Below are 22,112 nucleotides of genomic sequence, written 5' to 3'. Positions count from 1 at the left end.
GAATGGTCAGAGGCAGGAGAAAGTAGTGTTTTTAAATTCAAAGAAAGATGCCCTGGCTGGATAGCTCAGGTGGTTAGAGCATCGTCCCAAAGCACAGAGGTTGCCGGTTCCATCCCTGGTCAGGGCACGTACATTCAGATCAATGTTCCTGTCTCTCTCCCCCACCTTCCCTTCCTCTCTTGCTAAAATCAATTAAAAATTTTTTAAATACAAGAAAGAAGAGGAATGAGGGATGAACCCCCCATCAACCCCCACTCTTGCCTAAAGTCCCGTAAAAAAGTATTAAAAAGAACAAACACATAGAGATCAAAAACGCGAGAAAGGCTTGAACACTTAATGCTCAGCAGTATGCTCAGCACTTTATAACACCATCTCATTAGGCTTACTGCATTTTTGCAGCATGAAAAAGTGGCAAAGCGGCACCAGAGGCTCGAATCCTGGCTCCACCATTCACTAGTCACCTGGATAAGTTTTCTCTTCTTTAAGTGAAGTGAACTCATTGTCTCAAAGGCTGGCATGAGCATCTCATAAGATAATGCATTTCACGTTACATAGCTGGTTATGTTATTACCATTTCTTCGGGCTTGCTTTATGATGTCTGTCTCCCCCACATGAAGGACCCAATGAATCCAAAGATCATGTCTGTTTTGTTAAGTTGTTACTTGATGTTCAGTTTGTTGTCAGATGAATACCCCAATGTCTACATTTAGTAGGCCCTCAATTAGTTGAATGACTGAAAAAAATCTCATTCCATCTACATATCCTTGCCTTTGGCGACACCTTTGGTTCTTAAAGAAGAAGGGATTAATTCTTGTCTAGTGTAAGTTTTTCAGTTTTCACAAAAAGATGTCATTCTTTTTTTATTTTAATTTTAATTTATTGTGCTGACATGGTTTTAAGTGTTCCACTCAGTATAACACTCTACATACTGCATCGTGCCCCCATGCCCCATGCAGGGTCTCCTTCCACCCCCATTTCCCCTCCAGCCACCTCCACCATCCCCTTTCCCTCTGGCTGGTGCTTACCTGTTGTCTGTATATTTGTGTTATGTACATATGTTTTTGTCATTCTTAACTACAGCTTAATTGCCTGTTAATTAAAAGGAGTCGGTCTGAGGGAGAAATGGAGAGTTACTAATCAAAGGGCATAAAATTTCACTTAACCAAGAGGAACACACTCCAGAAATCTGCTACATAATAAACATTGTACTTGTAGTCAACAGTAATATATGGTACATTTAAGTATTTGTTAAGGGAGTAGATCGTAAGTATTTTGTGACAATAAAATAACTGACCAGCCTTTCCTTATTGTGTTGACTGTTAGACAACTTATATTCAGAGTGTGATTTCTGTCTTCATTTTATGTCACTGTCCTTTTTTTCTTTCTCTTCTGTTCCAACTTTCCTTGATGAGGGCTCTTCTCTTAATGGTAGTTAATATGACTCTTTTTTGGACCAAAATGAGAATACATAAACATGCCCAGAGTATCTTTATGAAATAATTATTATTAACCTTCATACAGGTTGTTACCTGCTTTTCCTCAGACCACCTAAGTTTGTGTGAGTCAATACATCATGTAAACAGTAATTATTCCAGGTTCATCCCTATGAGCTCTGTGACCTTATGCAAATCATGTAACCTCTTTGTCAACTGTCTCCTCATCATTAAAATAGAAATAATACTATATATACCACACAGGTTAGTGGGCAGACAAGGAGATAACTTTAAGTGCTCAAGACAGTTCCTGGAATGTATGCAGAGTATATATACATCATCAGCCATACCATCAACACCTTCTTCTCCTTTTCCCCCTCCTCCATTATTCCTTCCTCTTTCTCCATCATCTCCTCTTTCTCTATCATCTCCTCCTCTTTCTCCATCATTCCCTCCTCCTTCTCCATCATCTCCTCTTCCTCCTTCATCATCTCCTCTTTCTTCTCCTCCAACATCACCTCTTCCTCCTCCATCATCTCCTCCTCCTCCTCCATCATCATCTCCTCCATCATCATCTCCTCCTCTTCCTCATCTATTGTCTCCTCCTCCTCCCTTATTGTCTCCTCCTCCTCCTTCATTGTCTCCTCTTCCTTCTCCATCATCTCCTCCTTCTTCTCTATCATCTCCTCTTCCTCCTTTATCATCTCCCTGTCCTCCATCATCTCTTCCTCCTTCTCCATCATCTCCTCCTCCTTGACCATCATCTCCTCCTCCTTCACCATCATCTCCTCCTCCTCTTCCATTGTTTCTTCCTCCTTCACCATCATCTCCTCCTCCTTCCCCATTGTCTCCTCTTCCTCTTCAATCATCTCCTCTTCCTCCTCCAGCATCTCCCCCTTCTCTGTCATCTCCTCTTCCTTCTCCTTCCTCTTGGCTCTTTCCACTGTTGCTTATGGAGAACCTCCAGTCCCTCTCAAAGGGTCATGTTTATTTTTAATGGTCCCCAGCGAGGTCTCATAGGGCTCACTCAGTTTTTGCACCGCTTCCCCTCCACCCTGCTACAATGGTTCCCTCTTACATCTGCATCATTTGACAGTATCCCACCCCAGCCCTTGTGTGCAGCTACAGACACTAGTCTTAGCATGTACTTTCACAGTTCTGACAAATATGCAGACCCTGAAAGTGTACTATTCCTTGGAGTCCTCACTAAACTATCGCTTCTGTGTCACAGCCATGATAAATCTTGGTCATCTAAGCTCTGATGTAGTGCTTCATTCTGAGTTTCCTTTATCCCCTCTCTATCCCCTCTCTGTATGGGATTGAATCCATGGGTCTGGGTCAAGACCAGTAACCTAAACAGACACCACAATGCCCTTTCCTCCCCAGGTACTCCCTTTTCCTCCATACAATAGCTTTCTCCCTTGTTCTCCTCTCCCAGTCCTCATCCGTACCAGGTCACTAGACATATGCAGTCATGCATGACCCTCAACTTGGGATTGGCTGACACCTTTGTACAAATCATTGTCTGTTTCCCGTGTTGGTTAGCACTCCCCAGTTGGATCATAAATAGTGTGGGGTTAGAGAGTGCATCTGAGAATGCCTCATTGTCACTGCCCTTAGCAGCAGAATCTCTTAGTTTGGGACAGAACTCAGAGGCATCTTCCATGCACAGTCATTGGCTGACTGATCAGTTCACATTGGTCTTGATAGCTCCTGTCCAAACCAGATGAGAAACCTCTTTTTAGGGTAAGGGTGATTATTGATTCATGTAGAGGAATTCAATACCCAGTTCATTTAGAACTGTTTCAGTGTTAGTACTGAAGGTTACATTTCTCAGGAAACACCTCAGTCTGAGCAAACTGAGATGGTTGATCACTGGGATTCCCCAGTTTGAAATATGTCCCTTACTCTCCGGACTAGACACTAATTCTCTTATTCTAGGCTTATGTGTCTGTGCTCACCCTCTGGACACACTGATACACTTACTCGCACACACATTCACACTTGCTCAGATGAGTCATGCTGCCCTTACCTGTCCCCTGCTCTCTCAGCTTGTATCAGGTCCTATAACTCAGTGGTCTGCAATTGCTGCACACTTTACAGACTGCAGGAAAATGTTCTTGTCATCTCAGCCTCTTCTCCTGGCTTTGTGACCTTCCCAGTTATCATTGTCTGTGACGTTCACTTTTCTCCATTCAGTAGAGAGTCTGGCTAGAAGCACCGTGCCCTCCATGCTGAGAGGCTGGATCTCAAATACTGGTGGGGTTTTGCCTTCTGCATCCTTGTGGAATGGTCAAAAGTTAATGCATTTTCATATATATCAGATCATCATTCTTAGAAAGAGACAGCTGAGGAAAATCCCTGGTATGGGAACTTCTTACACCTTGTTACCCACATTCTCCATCACCCGCAGCCATAACTGCCCCTTTCACACTGACATTCTCAATCCTTCCACCAACAGTTGTGTCCAGCACAGCCTCACCATCTGCTCATGTGACACCAACATTATGGCTTCCCTCCATGCATCCCTCAGTGGGCCTGGAGAAGGCAACAGCGCTGGCAAGGGTGCCAGCTGGCACCAGTGGTATAAACCTAGACAGTGATGAATCATGGCCCAGACAGGGAGGAGGAAGGGGGGACGCCGACAGCTAATTGTGCGGCGTCATCAGTGCAGCGAGGCAGACCTCTGTGCTCCTGCGGGCGGAACCAACGTGCTGCTTCTGTCCCTGCAGTGAGTGCAGATGCTTCTTTTTAATATATGGTCACAAGAGAATGTTCCATAGGAAAGAAATCACATTCTGAATTGTTCTATTTTTGCATCTGTGCATCTCTATCTGACCTGTCTGGGGACTCTCCAGGAAGTTTGAGGATTGCCTGAAAATGACAGGGAGGGGTTTCTGGCCACTCATGGGGGAGCAAAGGCAAGGTGGCTCATGCCAATGGGTTGGTTCAGCCACCCAAGTGCCCACCTACCTCTACCATCCTGGGTCTCCAAGCTTCCCCGTTCTTTACTTCGTGCCCTGTGGTTAATTGATTCATTCACTCATTCATTCAGCTCTCTCTGAGTGCTGCTTTCAGAATTAAATTGGTCAGGCAGCTATTCAAAATGTCAAATTTAGGCACATGACCTTGGCTCTTCTGTTTCCGTTAATGTTGACTTGGATGTATTTGATGTTAAGACAGTTCTATGTTCTAAAAGTTTCTATTTTCTTTCCTACTGAATCCTTTTACCTGACATACCATATGTATACAGATGAGTATATATGTGTTGTGTGTGTGTGTGTGTTTTGGATTTTGTTTACTTTACTTCCACCTTTCTCTTTTTAAAATAAAAGTGGTAGCACACAGGCCCAGAAATATAAAGCTCTTCCTCAGTAGAGGAAGCTAGATGCTGTTTTTGCTTTTGCTTTGTCTAAAAGCCCTCATAGATTATGCCTGTCTCCAAGCATGAATCTCCCAAGGGCTGATGATGCCAATAGAGGGATGGATATATTTCCAGCCACATGGATGAGACACACAGCAATTCTAGATCAGCCCTGTGCAGGAGACAGACAGCCCCTGAGGCTGAGCCCCAAACTGCTGGAACCCCAACATTATCTCAGCTCTGAAACATTCAGGTCAGCTGGCTCAATTCCTTCTCATTAGGTCAACTCGGTTGACCAGTCAAGCACAAAAGAAATTGAAATTTTATTGCCTTGACTTTATAAACTAGTTTTTGACAAGAGTACCTGTTATCAGGGGCAGCTGTGAAGTAACTATCTCTCATTCTTATAGGAAACATTTATCCAAGTCTCTTTGCTGTTGCTAAAAAGAAAAGAAATAAGTCAAATGCTGGAAACGACAGAGATAGCTGACATAAGCATTGGTGATATACACGTGATGCCGATAAACTTCAGGCACAGAGATACATGTGGAACTATCCAGAGATTGCTGGATGGTTAACAGTTGTGACAGAAGGGCCACCAGGGAGGGAGAATAGAATATGCCAGATAATAAAAGAATATTGTCTTTATAGAGCCAGGAACAAGCCATGTATGAGGGATAGTGGAACAAAAGAATGATTTACAGCCTACCTGGAAAGGAAGACAGGTGGTGACGAATGTGGCCAAAAGGTGAAGACCTTTAGAGCAGGTTTGTTGGGAGTTTGTATTTGAGACACACTACAACTGGAGATCCCCTTCTGAGCCAGGCAGGAAAGACACTGAAACAGGGAAAGTGGAAGAATGGGGGAGGAGTCTTAATCCAAATGACCCTTAAAGAAAATGATGCGTTCAGCTATGGTGACAAGGAATTGCAGAGATCAGACCAAAAATAGAGGCTGTGCCTTATTCCAGAGGGTGGGGTAGAGGAGGGCAGAGTCTAAGGCTTGACTTCAACATTGTGGCTAAAGAAGTGAATAGGAAAATGGATAAAAATGCCAGACGGGGCCTCCCTGCATTAGGGATCACCTACTTTGCCTCTCCATAACTCTCTACCCTTTTGTATATGGGACAATTCTAATGTCGTGATATAGGTGTTTTTCCCCAGGGGTCAGAAAATATGTGTTTCTAGTCTATCTTCAACATTAACTAGTTATGACCTCGGGTTAGTCATTCCAAGGCTGGAATAGGAACTTCAGACCCCATAAATCCTGGAAAGATTATGGTTTCTCTCTACTGTCCCATATATACTTCCAAATAAAAACTATTTTAAGCCATAAACAGTGTACCATCTTCCCAAGTTCTTATTTTCTTCCCATGATGATTATATCGATGCTTTTGAGCAAATTAACATTTAAAAATGCTCTCTCCCTCTGAGTCTTCCTGTTTGCCGCTGTCCAGTCTCAGCACATTTAGTTAACGGTTGATGGTTTATCAGTGGTCAGTTGTCCTTGCTGAGCCTCAGTTTTCTCATCTATGAGAAAAGGATGTTAGACTAAAAGATCCCCAAGATCTCTTCCAGTTTAATTTCCCATAATTTGATAACCTCAAAACCCTTTTCTATCTACCTTTATCAATATCTTATCTTGGCCTTTTGGCTTCTTCCAAATATGAACGAGGAAAATAATATCGGCATTTCCATATCCTCGCAACTCCTCATACCTATTAAAGGCAATGCCTTGGTGAGTATATGGGACATTTCTGAGTCAAAATGAAAGAGTAATTGAGTCCCTTTTTATGTGTAACCTTATGATGAAAGATACATGTCTGTACTAAGATGGGGACAGCAGCGGCGTCCTTGATTTACTGGTGGAAAGCATGTTGGAATAAAGGCGAAAGCTTTTTGGAAAAGGATAAAGGTTTTAAGTGATGTAGGACACCTGTACTGTTTTCATCCCTGCCAATAATTTACAGTCTGGTTCTGAAAATTTCCCTTAACCTCAAACTAAATTCTAGGCTTTAACTTTCCTGTTTGTTCATTGATTCATCCACTCGTTACTGATTTAATTGCCTCTAATATTTTATAACAAGGTAAGTCTAGCTCTCATAGTTTGTGAAATTTCTCATGAACAGATCTCACATCTACATCTTGCCAGTTCTATGCCACTGCCCTTTGACTGTTCACCTCTGTCCTGCACGGAAATAGTATCGCCTTGGTTCCCACCCATCCTGTGAGAGGGCGGCAGCAGAAGCTGGGTCTCTCGGCGAGCCTTGCTCTGGGGTGCCTCTCCAATGGGAGCTGTGCATTATTTGCTGGAAGGGTTAGATAACAGATGTTACAAGGCAGACGGGAGAGCGCACAATCCCCGAGCCCCGAGCATGCTGAGCCAGACACGCACACGCTCGCCAATGCCAATACCAGGAGAGCTGCCGGGGTGATGGAGGGACTGTGCTCTGAGGGCAGCTCCGAAGCCCTGCTAATGTCTCTGTGTGGCCATGCTGTATTTTCAGCTTGTCATCATGGCTGGGACAGTGCTGCTTGCCTACTACTTCGAATGCACTGACACTTTTCAGGTGCATATCCAAGGATTCTTCTGTCAGGACGGAGACTTACTGAAGCCTTACCCGGGGACAGAGGAAGAAAGCTTCATCACCCCTCTGGTGCTCTACTGTGTGCTGGCTGCCATCCCGACTGCTATCGTAAGTACAGAAATAGACCTCCCTCTTTGTTGTCAGGAACTGAACAACATTTCCTGTCTGCCTTTTCTCCTCTTCCCTCTCTTCCTGGGCATTCCGCAGCTGCCTTATCAGGGGTGTCCTATTTCAGCCAAAACAGAGCTCTGCAGAAGAGCTCATTAAAACAGGTCTTGTCCCCTAAGTGCCTTTTGTTTTAGGGTAGCCGAATGAAATATATATATAATTTTAAAGCATGTGTGAATGCCACAAATCAACAGGCATGGTTGACTAATGTGTTAGGTATAGTTACTGTGCTCTTAAAAATACATACAGTGGGTCCTGTGAATTAAGAAAAGGTCTTGAATGTAAATGTCGGTGTTGATAAAAAGCCTGGATCAGAGTGGAATAGAAACCCCCAGGCCTGGATCTCCCGCTGTTTTGATTGAACTTCCAGAGAGGCTGGCCAGAGATGAGAGAAATCGCTTGACCTGAAGTGTACAGCGATTCATTCTCGATGGCTCTGACTCTGTTCATGTTACATCACATTCAGTTAAATTATAACTTTACCATCATTTATTTTATTCTTTTATCTCATGAGGCCAAATAAAAAGGGGGTGGGGGGAGGGAGGCCAGCCAATCCTTTAGGGAGAGTGTTTCAAAGCATAATGCTCACATATCTGAAAAAAGTGATTTAACACTAAGACATTTTCATTTTAAAAATGACTTTGTGAGGGTTTTAAAACAAATATTTCAGTATCTAAACATGCTATAAGGTCAGATTGACTGGGATGTAACCTCAGCAGTCATTTCTTCTAAAAGATGCCTCCTCCTCAACTCTCATCCTCCCCACGGGCCCTCTCTCCCTCCCTCTCCCCTCTCTTTTGGGAAATAATAAAAATGCTTACTGGCATGCTGGGGAATGTACTGATTGCTCAGACATTTAACTCAAGTATTGTTTTCTATGCAAATTTTTTGCTTGCTTTAAGATGAGAAATGGAATAGAATTTTGAAAGGTAATGTGGACATAATGAATCAGAATGCTTTAAGTTCATTTTGATTATTGATCCTAGGCTCAACAAGCTTCCCTTAAATGACAAGACTTTACTGTAGTGTTTACGGACAGCGCTGATAAAACGTGATGTATCCGACTGGTTAATAACACAGGCTTTGCAATCTGACATGCCTAGATTCACGTCCTGACTATGTGACTTCAAGGAAGTCACTCTATTGTCTCCTCCCCACACACATAAAAAAGGGGATAATGTGACTATTTTATAGAGTCATCTTCAGATTTAACTAAGATGATTCATATATATTGACTTAACACAGGGTCTGGCATGTACTAAGAGGTCAAAAGTAGGAAAAAAAGAACCTGGCTGGAAACTGTCTTTTGTCCTCTTCAGTGTCACAGACCAACTTCCTCTACGTAAAGAGAATGAGATCCCACTGAGAACCGTGGGAACACCTCCTCTTCAGAGTAATGGGACATGTGCCCTCCCCCAGAGGAAGGCTGATCTCTGTATCCCTCATACCTTTACCTGACTTATCCTTTCTCGCCAGCCTGGGAATAAGAAAGCATGAATAACACCTTTCTTATATCTCAAAAGGCAACACACTCCATTCCCCAAATAAAACCAGGAGGTCACATCGGGTTTGGTCTGAAATGGGTTAATAGTAGCTCTACCTGGAGACAGTGGGCTTAGTCTGGGATCAGATCCTGGTTTCTTTCTGTCTTGTAAGCATTTCACTTTCTTATATGTTCAGACATGAATCTCTGAGTGATCCCTTGACTTACTAAAACATTTTCCTCTCTTCTTCATCGACCCAAGAAAGAGCATTACCTAGGTTCTCTTATAATTATTGTAATTATAGTTTTTTTTTCCATTAAAAAATACGGAAAGGCAGGAAACAGATTAATAAAACTTATTCATTAAAGAAAACAGTGAATCAAAATATAATAGAATTGATAAATAAAATCAGGTGTTAATTCTATGAAAACTAAAATTTACAACCCTTAGCTAGTCTAATATAAGAAAGGCAAAAGTAACAAAAGTTAAGAAAAAATATGTATAAGTAAAAATACATAAACCTTTAAACTTATACAAATTGTACAGTTCTCTGTTAATCAATGCTTGCATCTCAATAAAATGAATAATATTCTATGACAAGGTAATTTACTAACAATACCTTAAAAAGATGTAGAAAAGCTGAACAGATGAATAACAATAGAATAAATGTTTAAACATGTCTAAAATTTATCAAACAAAATACTACTGGGGACATATAACTGTAGTATAAATTCCTCCAAACATTCAAGAAATAGAAAATCTGTAACTATATAAATGATCCAGAGCCTAAAGCTTTTATTTTAGTTTTTTGTATTTTTCTGAAGTGAGAAGCTGGGAGGCAGAGAGACAAACTCGCACATGCACCTGACCAAGATCCACCTGGCAAGCCCTCTAGGGAGCGATGTTCTGCCCATCTGGGGCATTGCTCCATTGAAACCGGAGCCATTCTAGTGCCTGAGGCAGAGGCCATGAAGCCATCCTCAGCACCCAGGCCAAGTTTTCTCCAGTGGAGCCTTGGCTGTGGGAGCAGAAGAGAAAGAGAGAGAGAAAGCAGAGGGGGAAGGGTAGAGAAGCAGACGCAGACGGGTGCTTCTCTTGTGTGCCCTGGCCGGGAATCGAACCCAGGACTTTCACACGCTGGGCTGATGTTCTACCGCTTAGCCAACTAGCCAGGGCCCAGAGCCTAAAGCTTTTAAATGCATGTTACCAAGTAAGAAAAATATGGATTTCTAACACTTCGAAAATCTACATAAATACCCACAAAGCAGCCTCTATTGTAACAAAGTCTCACTTAGGATTGTTGATGCAAGCATATGGAAAAGGACTGACAGATTTGTCTACCTACAAATAAATATTCCTATCAAAATAAAAAATTAATAAAATGTGCAAAAGAGTTTGCAGCATGTGAGACTAAACTGTAAATATTCTTAATACTTAAGATGAACTTCCCAAAGTAAAAATCGAAGAAGACAAGAAAAAACAATTAGCAAAATAATAAATTGACTATGTGCATATAAGCATTTCTAAACTAATAAATTATCAAAGATAAGTAATTTTTTAATACAGCATTTTTTTCCCATTTAAAATTGATGAATATTTTAAAGAAATACAGTCCGTGTTGTTGAAGGTGCAGATACTTTTATGCAATTCTAGTCAATGTGGAAACTGCTATTTTCTTTCTGAAAAGCAGCTTGTCAAAGTTGTATTCAGAGTTTTTTATAACTTCAGACCCAATTAGTAATTCCATTTTCTGATTTTACTTTAAGGAAATACTCAGAGTTTTACATAAATACAAAGATTTATCTATAGGGATTTTCATCTCAGCAATGGTTTAAGTAGTTAAAAACTTGAAATTAGAGGATTGTATAAATATATTATGAGGCAGTTATGTTTTTGAAACACCTTTAATAGCAATGAAACATGCTTGTGATTGGTTGTCATGCTTTTTAAAAGGCTGAAAACTGCATATCCTATTGCAAGGGAAACCTTTTTTCCTTCTACAAGAGGATCGAACTTCTCTTAATTCTCTGGCTCTGCTTCCCTAGAAAAAGAGAAAGATGATATGTATCTATGTTACTAGGCAAAATTAACCACTGATTGGTGAATTGGACTCATCTGGACTCAGAGAATGATAATTACCCAAGGAGGTACCAGGCTCTGACTTCCAAAACCTGTGACTCTGGAAACCTGGCATGTTCATGTTGGGACCATAAAAGCTATGCCTATGGAGTTGCATATATTGACTCCTATAGGGCATGAGACTTTTCAGCCAGGGTGGCTTCTGCATCCCTTTATATACCTGTGGTCTCCTTACACCTGAGCTGCAATGCTCTGCTGGACAATGGCAATGACACATGCTGAAAAGGAACAAAAATGATGCTGCCCTTTTGGCAAGGTATGGTTCCTTCCAACGGAACCATGCCAAATGGAGGATGTGGTTGTCCGTGGGTCTGAATATTTACCTAATAGAACCTCAGAAGATACCTTGTGTGTGTTTCAAGTATAATCCCAAATGTATACTTATGTTTAAAAGAACTAGTAATATATAAACTAAAATGTACAGCGATTATCTCTGAGTGTTCATGGTACGGTTAATTTTTTTTCTTCTCTTTCATACTTTTCTATATTTCTTTCCAATTTTACCTGAATGCATATTATTTTCAAGTCATAAGATATATTCTTAAAACAGATTGTATATTCCAGTTCTTCTGGTAATAATTATTGTGGGTGGAGTGCAGAGCACATTCCTAGCAGCTGTGACTGATACAATGCTGTGAGAATACTCCAGCTCCCAGAACCCTCCTGGGCATACCCAGGAAGGGACTCGCCCGCTTTAAGAAAGTGACTTTAGCACCAACTACACAGCTTCCTGATCTTTTCAACCATTGGCTTTGAGGAACACGCTGTGACACCCTATAGGCTGAACCTATCTATATAAGCTTGCTTACTTCCTGAATAAAGTGGATCTGTGTCACTGAACCTGGTCCCTGGAGTCGGGTCTTTGCATCTCCGTCATCCTCACCCCTGGCAGGACTTGTCCACAACTGGCACCCAACGTGGGGCATGGACCTAACCAGCATCCAAGGGACAGGTGAGTGACTTTCTGCAATGGGAAACCTTCTCCCCCACTCTTGAGCCCCACAGGCTCAAACCCTGCGTGCCCTATTGCAGAGTAGGCGAGTTGAAGTTTGTGAAAAGGATTCCTCTACTTACTGGGAGATTCTCTCTGGTCTCAATCCCTGGATTGAGGACATGCCCCTCTGGGACCCGGATACTTGGGCCCAAGCTCTCTGATGCATTCATTCTGCTGAGGCGCATGGGGGGAAAACCTTCCCTCTCGGCCTCACTCCTGCCTTATTGGCAATATGCACTTGCTTGACCAGTGCTCCTCCTGGGGACCTTCTGCTGGTGCCAAAGATATTGCAGGCTGCCTCTCTCTCTGAGGAGCCCCTACCTTCCTATTCGCCTCCCTCCACTGAAGAGGAAAGTAGTTTAGCCTGTGAGTTTGACAAAATCACAGCTGAGTGCGCAGAAACGAAACCAACCAAATTGCTAACTGCACCATCAGCTCTGCTGCCAGAAGAAGTGAAAGTCGCTACTTCTGCATTCCCTGCCAGGGCTCAATGCCCCATCCCAGCCTTTCAGATGCCATTTTCTACCCCAGCTTTAATTTAATCAGTCATAGACTGATTTCCTGGACTATGACGGGAGTGAGCATTGGCTCCTTTGTTGGATGGACTTAGGATTTTGGACAATGTGAAATACCCTGATGGGGGTGGGGAGCAGCTTAGCTGGAGGCCATCCCCTGCTCTGAGAAGCTTTTTCCATGACTAGCTTTAACTCCAACATGTGTTCCTGCTGCAGATCCATGGGCCAGCCTATATACCCCCATGTGCCTTTTTTCTTTCTGTCTGCCTATCTTGTCTATTTTTCTGAATCTCTTGCGCTCTCTCTCCCCTGCCCCTCTCTCTGAAATGACACTGGAAGGACCCAGCCATGGCACGAATGCATCAGAGAGCTCGGGCCCAAGTATCCGGGTCCCAGAGAGGCATGTCCTCAATCCAGGGATTGAGACCAGAGAGAATCTCCCAGTAAGTATAGGAATCCTTTTCACAAACTTCAACTCGCCTACTCTGCAATAGGGCATGCAATAGGGCAAGAGGGTGGGGATCACACCCTCTTCTAATGCAAGGGAGAGGTTATGCTCATGTTTTTCAGCCAATTTGGATCCCAGGAACCCCCCAACCTGCTTGACAGGGTTTCTTGGGCACCACTAAATGGTTCAGTCTTCACCTGTCCAAAGCCACACCCTTGGCCTTCTCCACACCAACTATGCCTGAGGGGAGGAGGTCCTCAGCGCTCCAGAAGAAGATCTCGTGACTGGCATGCATGCCCCATCACCTGGGGGGAAGTGAAGACTTTGGCGGGTAGGCCCAGAGAATTGCCCCTGATGGGCCCCCAGGCCCTGGTGCTTTGTTCTTGCTTATGTGTGCTATAGTAACCACTGACTCCCAGACGCAGGCGGCAGCAGCCTGGGGCTCAAGCCCAGCAGCGCAAGCTGGTGTTTTCAGTTCATCTTTGGAGGATGAGGAGAATTTGGCCGGAGTTGCGATTCGCAGACTCTAGAAGGTAAACGGTGGCAGCTGTGGCAGGAGGATGAACGGAAGCCAGGCTTGCACCGCCAAGTGGCTGGTGGAACAGCAGGGAGTGCCTGCTAAGCTGCTGGTGGGTTCGCTGACATTTTGGGTCATAGGGGTGGATGCCATCATGCTGTCTGGAGCAGAGATGGAAATCCTGACTGCAATTGCCACATGCTCCTCTTTGGGACAGTGTAAGACCTGCCAGGATGGCTGATGCCCCATGTGCGTGGACTGATTTTCTGGACTATGACGGGAGTGAGCATTGGCTCCTTTGTTGGATGGACTTAGGATTTTGGACAATGTGAAATACCCTGATGGGGGTGGGGAGCAGCTTAGCTGGAGGCCATCCCCTGCCCTGAGAAGCTTTTTCCATGACTAGAAAGAACGCTGAGGACATTTTGTGCTTTTGGCAAAGTGCTCAGAGACTGGTGAAATGTACCTTTGTAATTGTTGAAATTGTATGAGTTGTCATGTTGTTGTAATTTGTGTAATGTGCCTTGCAACCATATGCAGTACGCAGCCCGCAGCAAGTCATCCGTTCCGTGTTTGAGACCTTTGTGGGAAGGGGGCGTGCAAGGACCTACATCCATTTTTTACAGTCAAAATGGAACTGTGTTTAACGGCACCTAGAAGGTCTCTGTAACACAATGGGAGGGAAATGACATCCGTCGCAACCCCTAGGAGAAATCCCCTGTTTAAGACCCCCATTCTATTTCCTAACTAGTCAAACATTACAGAAGCTTGCCTCACTCATTGTTTAATCCAGCTAATCTATTAGCATATAGTATAATAGGTATTATAGTTGTTTTAGTTCTACTAGGGTTCTGTTGCATAACGTGTAGCATTCAGAAGCTAAAACAACAGCAAGCTGTCATTCATCAAGTCCAATTGGCCTTAATTAAAAGAGAAGAGGGAGATGTGGGTGGAGCACAGAGCACATTCCTAGCAGCTGTGGCTGATGCAATGCTGTGAGAATACTCCAGCTCCCAGAACCCTCCTGGGCATACCCAGGAAGGGAGCTCACCCACTTTAAGAAAGTGACTTAGTGCCAACCACACAGCTCCCTGATTTTTTCAGCCATTGGCTTTGAGGAACACACTGTAACACCCTATAGCTGAACCTATCTATATACACTTGCTTACTTCCTGAATAAAGTGGATCTGTATCACTGAACCTGGTCCCCGGAGTTGGGTCTTTGCATCTCCATCATCCTCACCCCTGGCAGGACTTGTCCACAAATTATGAAATGGTAGTCTTTAATAAGACTTAAAAATGGCAATTCTAAAAAGCAAAGACACATATGGCCACAAAACAAAAATAGGAAGCAACCTTGTGAAGAATTTTCTCTTCTCTCTGGGCAAAAATTATGGATCTTTTCTACTAAGCTTTTCAGCAGACACTCTTCTCCAGGTTACACAGTTTGATCATATCTCCCTCCATCGATCACTTTCCCCACATGACACACATTGACACCAGGGCCAAACGCTCCAATGGGGAGCCAAGGTAATGTGGTCAGTGAACGTGAACTGAATATTAGGAACCTAAAGTTCTACTCCAGCTCTCAAATATGAAATCCTGATTCAGACTTGCTATTTCTTTGCTTCTCCAGGTGAAAATGTGACCAAGAATGCTGGTAGGAACCAAGAATGCTGGTAGGCCCTCAAGATACCATACTTCCCCATGTATAAGGTGCTCCCATGTATAAGATGTACCTTAATTTTGGAGCCCAAAATTTGAAAAAAGAAATGTATTACCTAAAGTTATTGAACTCAGTTTTTATTCATTATAAAACTCATACAACTCCTCATCACTGTCAAAACTCCCACCCATTAGCTTGTCCTCATCTGTGTCTGATGACGAATCACTGTTTTCAACAATGAGCACAAAAACAAGTGTGAAAAGGAGGGAAATGCAAGTAAAAAATTCTACAACCACTGTATAAGATGCACCCAGTTTTCAGACCCCAAATTTTTCCAATAAAATGTGCATCTTATACATGGGGAAATATAGTATGTGATGAGAAATAGTTCATAAATGACAGTGATTAAGAAAAACATCTTTGAATCTACTTATATTCTGCAATCTTGCCTAATTCATTCTTACAACATGCCAATGAGATAGAAAAGAGACATCTCAAAGGACACGGTCCAGCTTCCTTCCTTTTTGAGTTGAGAACACTGAGACTTATCTAGGTCAAAGGATTTGCTGACGGTCCCAGTTATGTACGTGACTGGGCAGATATGGTTCTGCTTTTATTTTTTTTTCCCCAAACAAGAGGCATTGCTAGAAACCAGGGTTGATTTTAGCTGATGGGTTCATGGCAGGGAGCCATGTGGCCTTTGAACACTGCTAATGGTGCTTTATCTTCCCCCAAGACCTGAAAATCAGGGGGTGAGCAGCATCAGGACGGAAAGCAGGACTCTCCTGATGCTCAGGGATGTTGCCCAGGAGCAAGGAGCTGTGTTCATTTCTTCTGCCCCATCCGAGGGAGGGATGGCTCATCTGAAAGCATCCTTTGCCGAGCCACGGGGACACAGTTCCCAAGAACCTGACCCATCCCAGGCCCTGCTTCTGAGTGTGCACCCTTCATTCTCTTCACCTGCAGACTCAGCCTACTGAGGTTTGATCTGTCAAGTGAGGCAGGGACCCCAAGCATGGCTTGGCCTCCGGTAATTGTGTGACCGCTGGTAAGTCATGTTCCCTCTTTGGTGCGACTTCACATCTGTAAATAAAAGGAGGGGTTGGGCTAAATTATTTCCAAGTCCTTTCCAGTTCTAATACTTCATGAGAGCTAGACAAAGAACATACCAGTCGGTAGGGCTCCTCGCGTCAGACTCCCAACTCCCAGGTCTCGACTTTTCCTTCTGGAGTTCAATGTGACACTTCTGTACTTGGTCGTGTGTTTCATAGAACTGGAGTTTTTTGGTTTTGTTTTCTGTTTTTATTTTTGTGTTCCTCCTTAAACCCATTTCCTATTTTTCCTGGAGTCAAAAGAAGGCAAGACTCCTCTGGGGTACCTTGTGTTGGCACTAACTGAACGGCAGTCTTCAAAAAAGTAGCTCAGACTAGCCCAATCCTCGGTTTCCTCTGCATTCTCAATCACGTTAGCCATAGAAAAGCTTTGCACCCTACGCTGCTGTGTGTCTCTGTGGATGGGCATTAACAACTGCATTCAGACTGCAGGGACGCACCAGGAAGGGATGAGGAAAAGACAACTGTTTGGCCTGTCATTTCCTGTTTCTCCTTTTGTGCTTTGCTGTCAGAAAAGATCAGCATCATGTTGAGGCAAGGTCATGTGGGGTAAACTGCACAGGGACAGGCCACTGCTGTCCCAGATCTTCAGGAAAGGTTAGAGCTTGGGGGGTTTATTGTGTCCAGAACCAGTTAGTTAAAAGTGGTTGCCCCTGCTTCCAAAAAGTGTATAGGATGCATTCTGACCATCTTGGAAATGCTGGCTGACTATTGCCTTGGGGCTCTTCAATAAACTCAGACACTCCTAGTCGGAGGCTCAGAGCCTGTTCAGATAAGAGGATTTAACTGGGCAGAGAATCTGATTTGTCCTTATTTTATCTCAGCTCCAGTGCCACTGGGCATGAGAAAAAGGCTATTAAACCTTTTTCTTGGCCTCTCAACAAACTAACAGGGGAGTATATAGTTCTGAAGCAGCAGAACACTGGGCACTGGGCCCAAGAGAATTGAAACAGCTCACAGTTTGCATGCAAGTGCACACGCACACGTATACAAGACTCATCTGGAAGTGCCCAGGAAATGAAGAGACAAACACGATTTGATAGAAAGGCACAATTTGGAGGAAGTTGTGAATCTTCACTTAGGGGGTTTCTGGGCCGTCAGCTCTTACAGTGAATGTAAAAGCCCAAAGCACACTGTGGATCACAGAGTGGGCTCTCAATAAATGCAAGTCTGTGTGCTGGCTGATGAGGGACACAGCTGTCGAAGCCAGGGGACATTGTAGGACCTTGTACTGCCTTGTCATCTGCCTCGTTCAGGCTCTGAGCAATCTCATCTGTTGAAAGCCCTTTTAAGACTTCATAATTCACATCTTTTTTCCTCTTGTACGTTATCACATGACTTTTTTGGTTTCTTTGTTTGTTTGTTTTTTACCATGAGCTTATTTTCTTTGATGGTAGCTTATAATTTACAGTGGTTTTTTGTGTGTGTTTTTTCCCCTGGGAAAGATCTACATGAACTTTTTTAAAACTTAAAGAAAATAACAACCTCCCTATTTTCTGCCCATGCTGCAGATGAGTGCTCCAGATTCCTTTAGGGGTTGTTTTGTCCCCTGATGTTGGTCCACAGAGGGATTTGGTTACCACCCTTGAGATACCTCTTCTAATGGTTGGGGACTAGGTGATTGTGTTAAGAAACTCTGATAATGCATTTCTTTGATAGACTGTGGTTTGCCAAAAAAGACATGATGATCGATTTTCTTGGTGATGACAATGCATTTCCCTTTTGATTAAGATCAGTATTTTAGCTAACTCATTTTAAATTCCCATTTCTCTTGTATCCACAGTCAGGAAAAAAAAAGGGCATGAGACTACTATGCCTTGGAAATATAGTATATCACCTAGGTGCTACATTTTATAACAAGTGTGAATTTAAGACAGCTTTCTGAATGGGTAGATGGAGCCCCTGGATTAAGACCAGCAGGAAGGCTGTGATCAACAAAATACTTATTATCTCAGTTGCTGAGTGATTTCAAAATGCCATCCATCATCCCAATGACCTTGATTCTATTGAAGGCCTTGAGCTTCAAAAGGCATAAGAAGTGTCTAGAGCTGAAATCCTTTATTTGCACTTAGGTGTGATAAAGCAGAATTCAGGAGCTCTTGAACCAACCAAAAACCAGTGATTGAGAGCACCAGACCCTCTCTGCAGACCTGGTTGGTCAGTGACACTCAACAGGAAAGATTAAAGCAGAGTATGAAAACATTGACAGGCAAGACTGGCAATATAGTCTATACATTTAAAATCTTCTGCATTGCTTCTAAACAAAATCAACAGCAAAAACCATGTCTGCCATTCTTGAAAATGCTCTCGCCCAGGGAAGTTTCTCAGGGAGAATATTGGAAGCATCTAAAAATCCCTGGGACAGAAAACTCGGAAGCCACTTAGACACTAATATTGGGATGTGTGGAAAGAACTCTCTCCTCTTCCTCAGAACAAAACCCAGAGGGGGGCTACCAGCCTCTGCTGCCCTTTAGGAACCCATGTGACAGAGGTATCAGGAGGTGTGATGACTCTGGAGGAGGCTGTGTCCACTTCGCTTTAGGGGAAGAGAAGCATTGCAAGAAACCACTCGAGGCCCAGAGGGCTGAACCGACGGTACTGAGGTTGAAGCCTGGGATGCAATTTCAGTTTCCCTAATCAGCCTCTCTTGCCGACTCCTGTTGTAAAGGCCAAGATGCCAGAGCTGAAAAAGCACCTGAAACGTCTTCTAGTCCAACAGATAAGAAACTGACAGATTGGCAGATGAAAAACTGAGGTCCAGAGGGGTCAAGAGACTGGTCTGAGATCAAACAAATGGTTGGAGCAATGCAGAGCTAGAGCCTCACTAGCTCTAGGGTCAATATTTTTTTTAATTAACATTAACAGATATACTTGCCTGCATAGACCAGGAAGTGAAGGCAACAGACATTCTGTGAGCACCTATATGTGTTTTGACATACATTTTTTTGTAAATACTCTCAAAAATTTTCTAATATAGTTATTATCTTCACATTCAAAATCGTAAAAAAAGGGGAAAAGTGAGGCTCATAAAGATTCAGTTACTTACCCAGAGTCACACATCAAGCCGGAAGAAAGCTGGGATTTCAAATTCACAGCCCGCATTCAAGAAACAGCACAGACTTTGACATTGTCAGTTACCAGAGCTACAGCTAGCGTATGTGTGAACCTAAAACACATTTTCCAGGAATTCTAGATGTTCTTCTTAATGACAACTACATGCAACATGTAGTGAACCCTCCCTCGCAATATGAAATTATAACACATCTTATAGCATCTATTTTTTTTTCCTGCAGACTGTTTATATTTTGAAATCTAAAAACTGTTCGCTAAATATTTTGCACTTGTATCACTTATTTATCACTTACCAGATTTCTTCAAAAACACCGTGAAGCAATGAAGTCTAAAAAGTAGCACACCAAACTGCTACACTACATTCCAGAGTTATTTGTTTATTTATTTGCCATTTGCATTTCCATATATTAAAAACAATTGTATTAAGCTGGAATAATTATCCTCATTACTTAAAGTATATTTATAATATCTAAATGTCTTTTGTCACTTGGAATTGCAGCCAGCATAGATGGGGGATGAGAAATGCACTGATGGGTTTCATTTGCAGTCCACTCATGCTGGGTCTGGAGTTTGGCCTAGGTGATTTCTCACCAGAGGGTATTCTCATTTGCTATGAGTGATAAGGTGTTTGTTAATAACAATCAGAAAGGCCAGATACTAGGGAGGGCAGCCAGAGCCGAACACATGGCGAGTCCCACGTGCCCCAGCTGCTCTCTGAACAGAGTAGTAGATCGAGGCAGAGCGTGTGTGGCAAAGATACAGATGGAGGAACCCAGCGGTTGCCAAAACCAGTCATAAATCTGACACAGTGTCAAAATGGTGTCCAGTGTGGGCTGGAGGCCTGGCAGGAAAGGAGCCCCCTCCCCCTTATCAAGCAGAAGCTTCCCTCTCCCTTTCTCCAAGCAGAAGCAGGCTCCATATGAGACTATAGGGCCCAATGGATGGAGAAACAGCACCCTATGTGTGGTCGGGAAATGAACATCCACAAAGCCCACTCACTGGTATCTGAGAGCTAGATTGTTTCAGCAGCAACCTTCCTCAGTCTTAACAGAGAACCAGAAATACCTTCCTGCAAAGGCGTAAGTTATAAGGTAGAATCCATCCTTTCTTCCTTCCTTCCTATTGTAAACATTCATTATCACTTAATATATTCTAGGCATTAGGTCAGTAAATATATATATATATATATTTATTATCCTTGTTCTGATTTTTTCCCCTTTATGTTTCATAGCTCAATTGTGATTTGAATATTTTTGGCCATTAGTAGCATTTATTTGTACTGATAATCACCTTTGACATGAGAGTCTTGGCACATTTTACTTACAGATTTATCTGGACCCCGTAACCTTTTGCCTAAGTCCTATTTGATTTGCTATGCCTTCAAATGATTTTGCTTCAGTTTTTGTGTGCGTATGTGTATTTTTAAACAAGGATAGGGTATGTATAGATTTTCTCAGACATCTTCTTGCTTTTTTTGCCCTCTTGTATGAGTAGTGGAAAGCTTCTATGAGTATAGACCTTCTATGAGCATAAATTCCTCTAGCGGAGGAGTGTTTTCGGCTTCTGAAATGGCCGCAGCAAGAAATGCTTTCATTTTTTTTCTCATGTTTATCACTCTCCATTCCAATTCCCTGATTTGCTTGTCATTCATTTCATGACATTACATGAGGTATTATTAGTTTGTTGGTGTCGTTCCCCCGAACCCCCACAGCTGTGTCTCCAGTGCAGGCACAATTCCCTCTGCAAAACTGGTGAATGCAAAATGAGCATATGAGTGAATTTTGTTTAGAAGAGATTATTTCCTTTGCATTACTTAGTTCTTGGTTTTTATTTATTCTTAAGCAATATGCTCATAAATGTGTGCTATCTGGTCCATACTGGACCAGTGTTCAACTTCAGAGAATTTAAGGTCAGGGGGTTATATCCATAACTATATTCTCTAAAAAGTCAATGTTTTATTCATTCAACAAATATTGATTGAGCCTACTATGAACTAGTCCATACAAGGAGGGAAAAAGTCCTTCCCGTAAGGAAAACATAGTCAAGTGAAGAGGGCCATGTACACAATAATTGTAATTAATTGGATAGATGTCAAGTTAGAGGTCTGACTATGTTATGGGAGCAATGACAAGACAGGCTCTCCCTTGTCCTGAGGGGCCTGGCAAAGGCTTTGGGAAGAGCAGTGACATTTTCAGTGGTTCTGGGAGGATAAATAATAGAAATCATTTTTCTTTTTTTCTAATACACCTCATTAAACCTATATTCCAAAAGACCTTCATTAATCTGACATGCTTAATTCATTCAACATTGATTAAATGCAATGGACCTTCCACTGGGTTAGACCCCTGGTATACAACAGAGAATCAGAGAGGCACAACATCCCATAACAAAGAATAACAATGATAATATGTAATTATTTGTGATAAGAACTGGAAAGGAGAAACACAAGGTAAGAGATTCTTGTAAAACAGAATGCCTAAGCTAGTCTGTGGAATAAGTGGAAACCCCATCAAGGAAATACTATTTCATGTATCTGAGCATGCATGAATTTATCCCCATCTGTTCACTAAGATAAAGAGGAGTAATTCAGGTCCATCATGAACAGGAGGGACA

At 42.7% G+C, this 22,112-nt stretch overlaps 1 protein-coding gene across 2 annotated transcripts in view; it reads left to right on the top strand.

Annotated features, from left to right (window-relative positions):
- PLPPR1 (phospholipid phosphatase related 1) overlaps nucleotides 1-22,112 on the top strand; it is a 252,725-nt gene that overhangs the window by 196,166 nt on the left and 34,447 nt on the right. For both annotated transcript variants that reach the window (XM_066256635.1, XM_066256634.1), the window contains exon 3: nucleotides 7,304-7,492. In XM_066256635.1, the coding sequence (XP_066112732.1) occupies nucleotides 7,304-7,492 (189 nt within the window). The remainder of the gene's footprint in view (nucleotides 1-7,303; nucleotides 7,493-22,112) is intronic.

This window comes from Saccopteryx bilineata, chromosome 2 (assembly GCF_036850765.1).
Source record: "Saccopteryx bilineata isolate mSacBil1 chromosome 2, mSacBil1_pri_phased_curated, whole genome shotgun sequence".
In the NCBI taxonomy this organism is placed as follows: domain Eukaryota; kingdom Metazoa; phylum Chordata; class Mammalia; order Chiroptera; family Emballonuridae; genus Saccopteryx; species Saccopteryx bilineata.
Note: the sequence above shows the minus strand (reverse complement) of the source record. Positions and strands in the feature narration are given on the sequence as shown.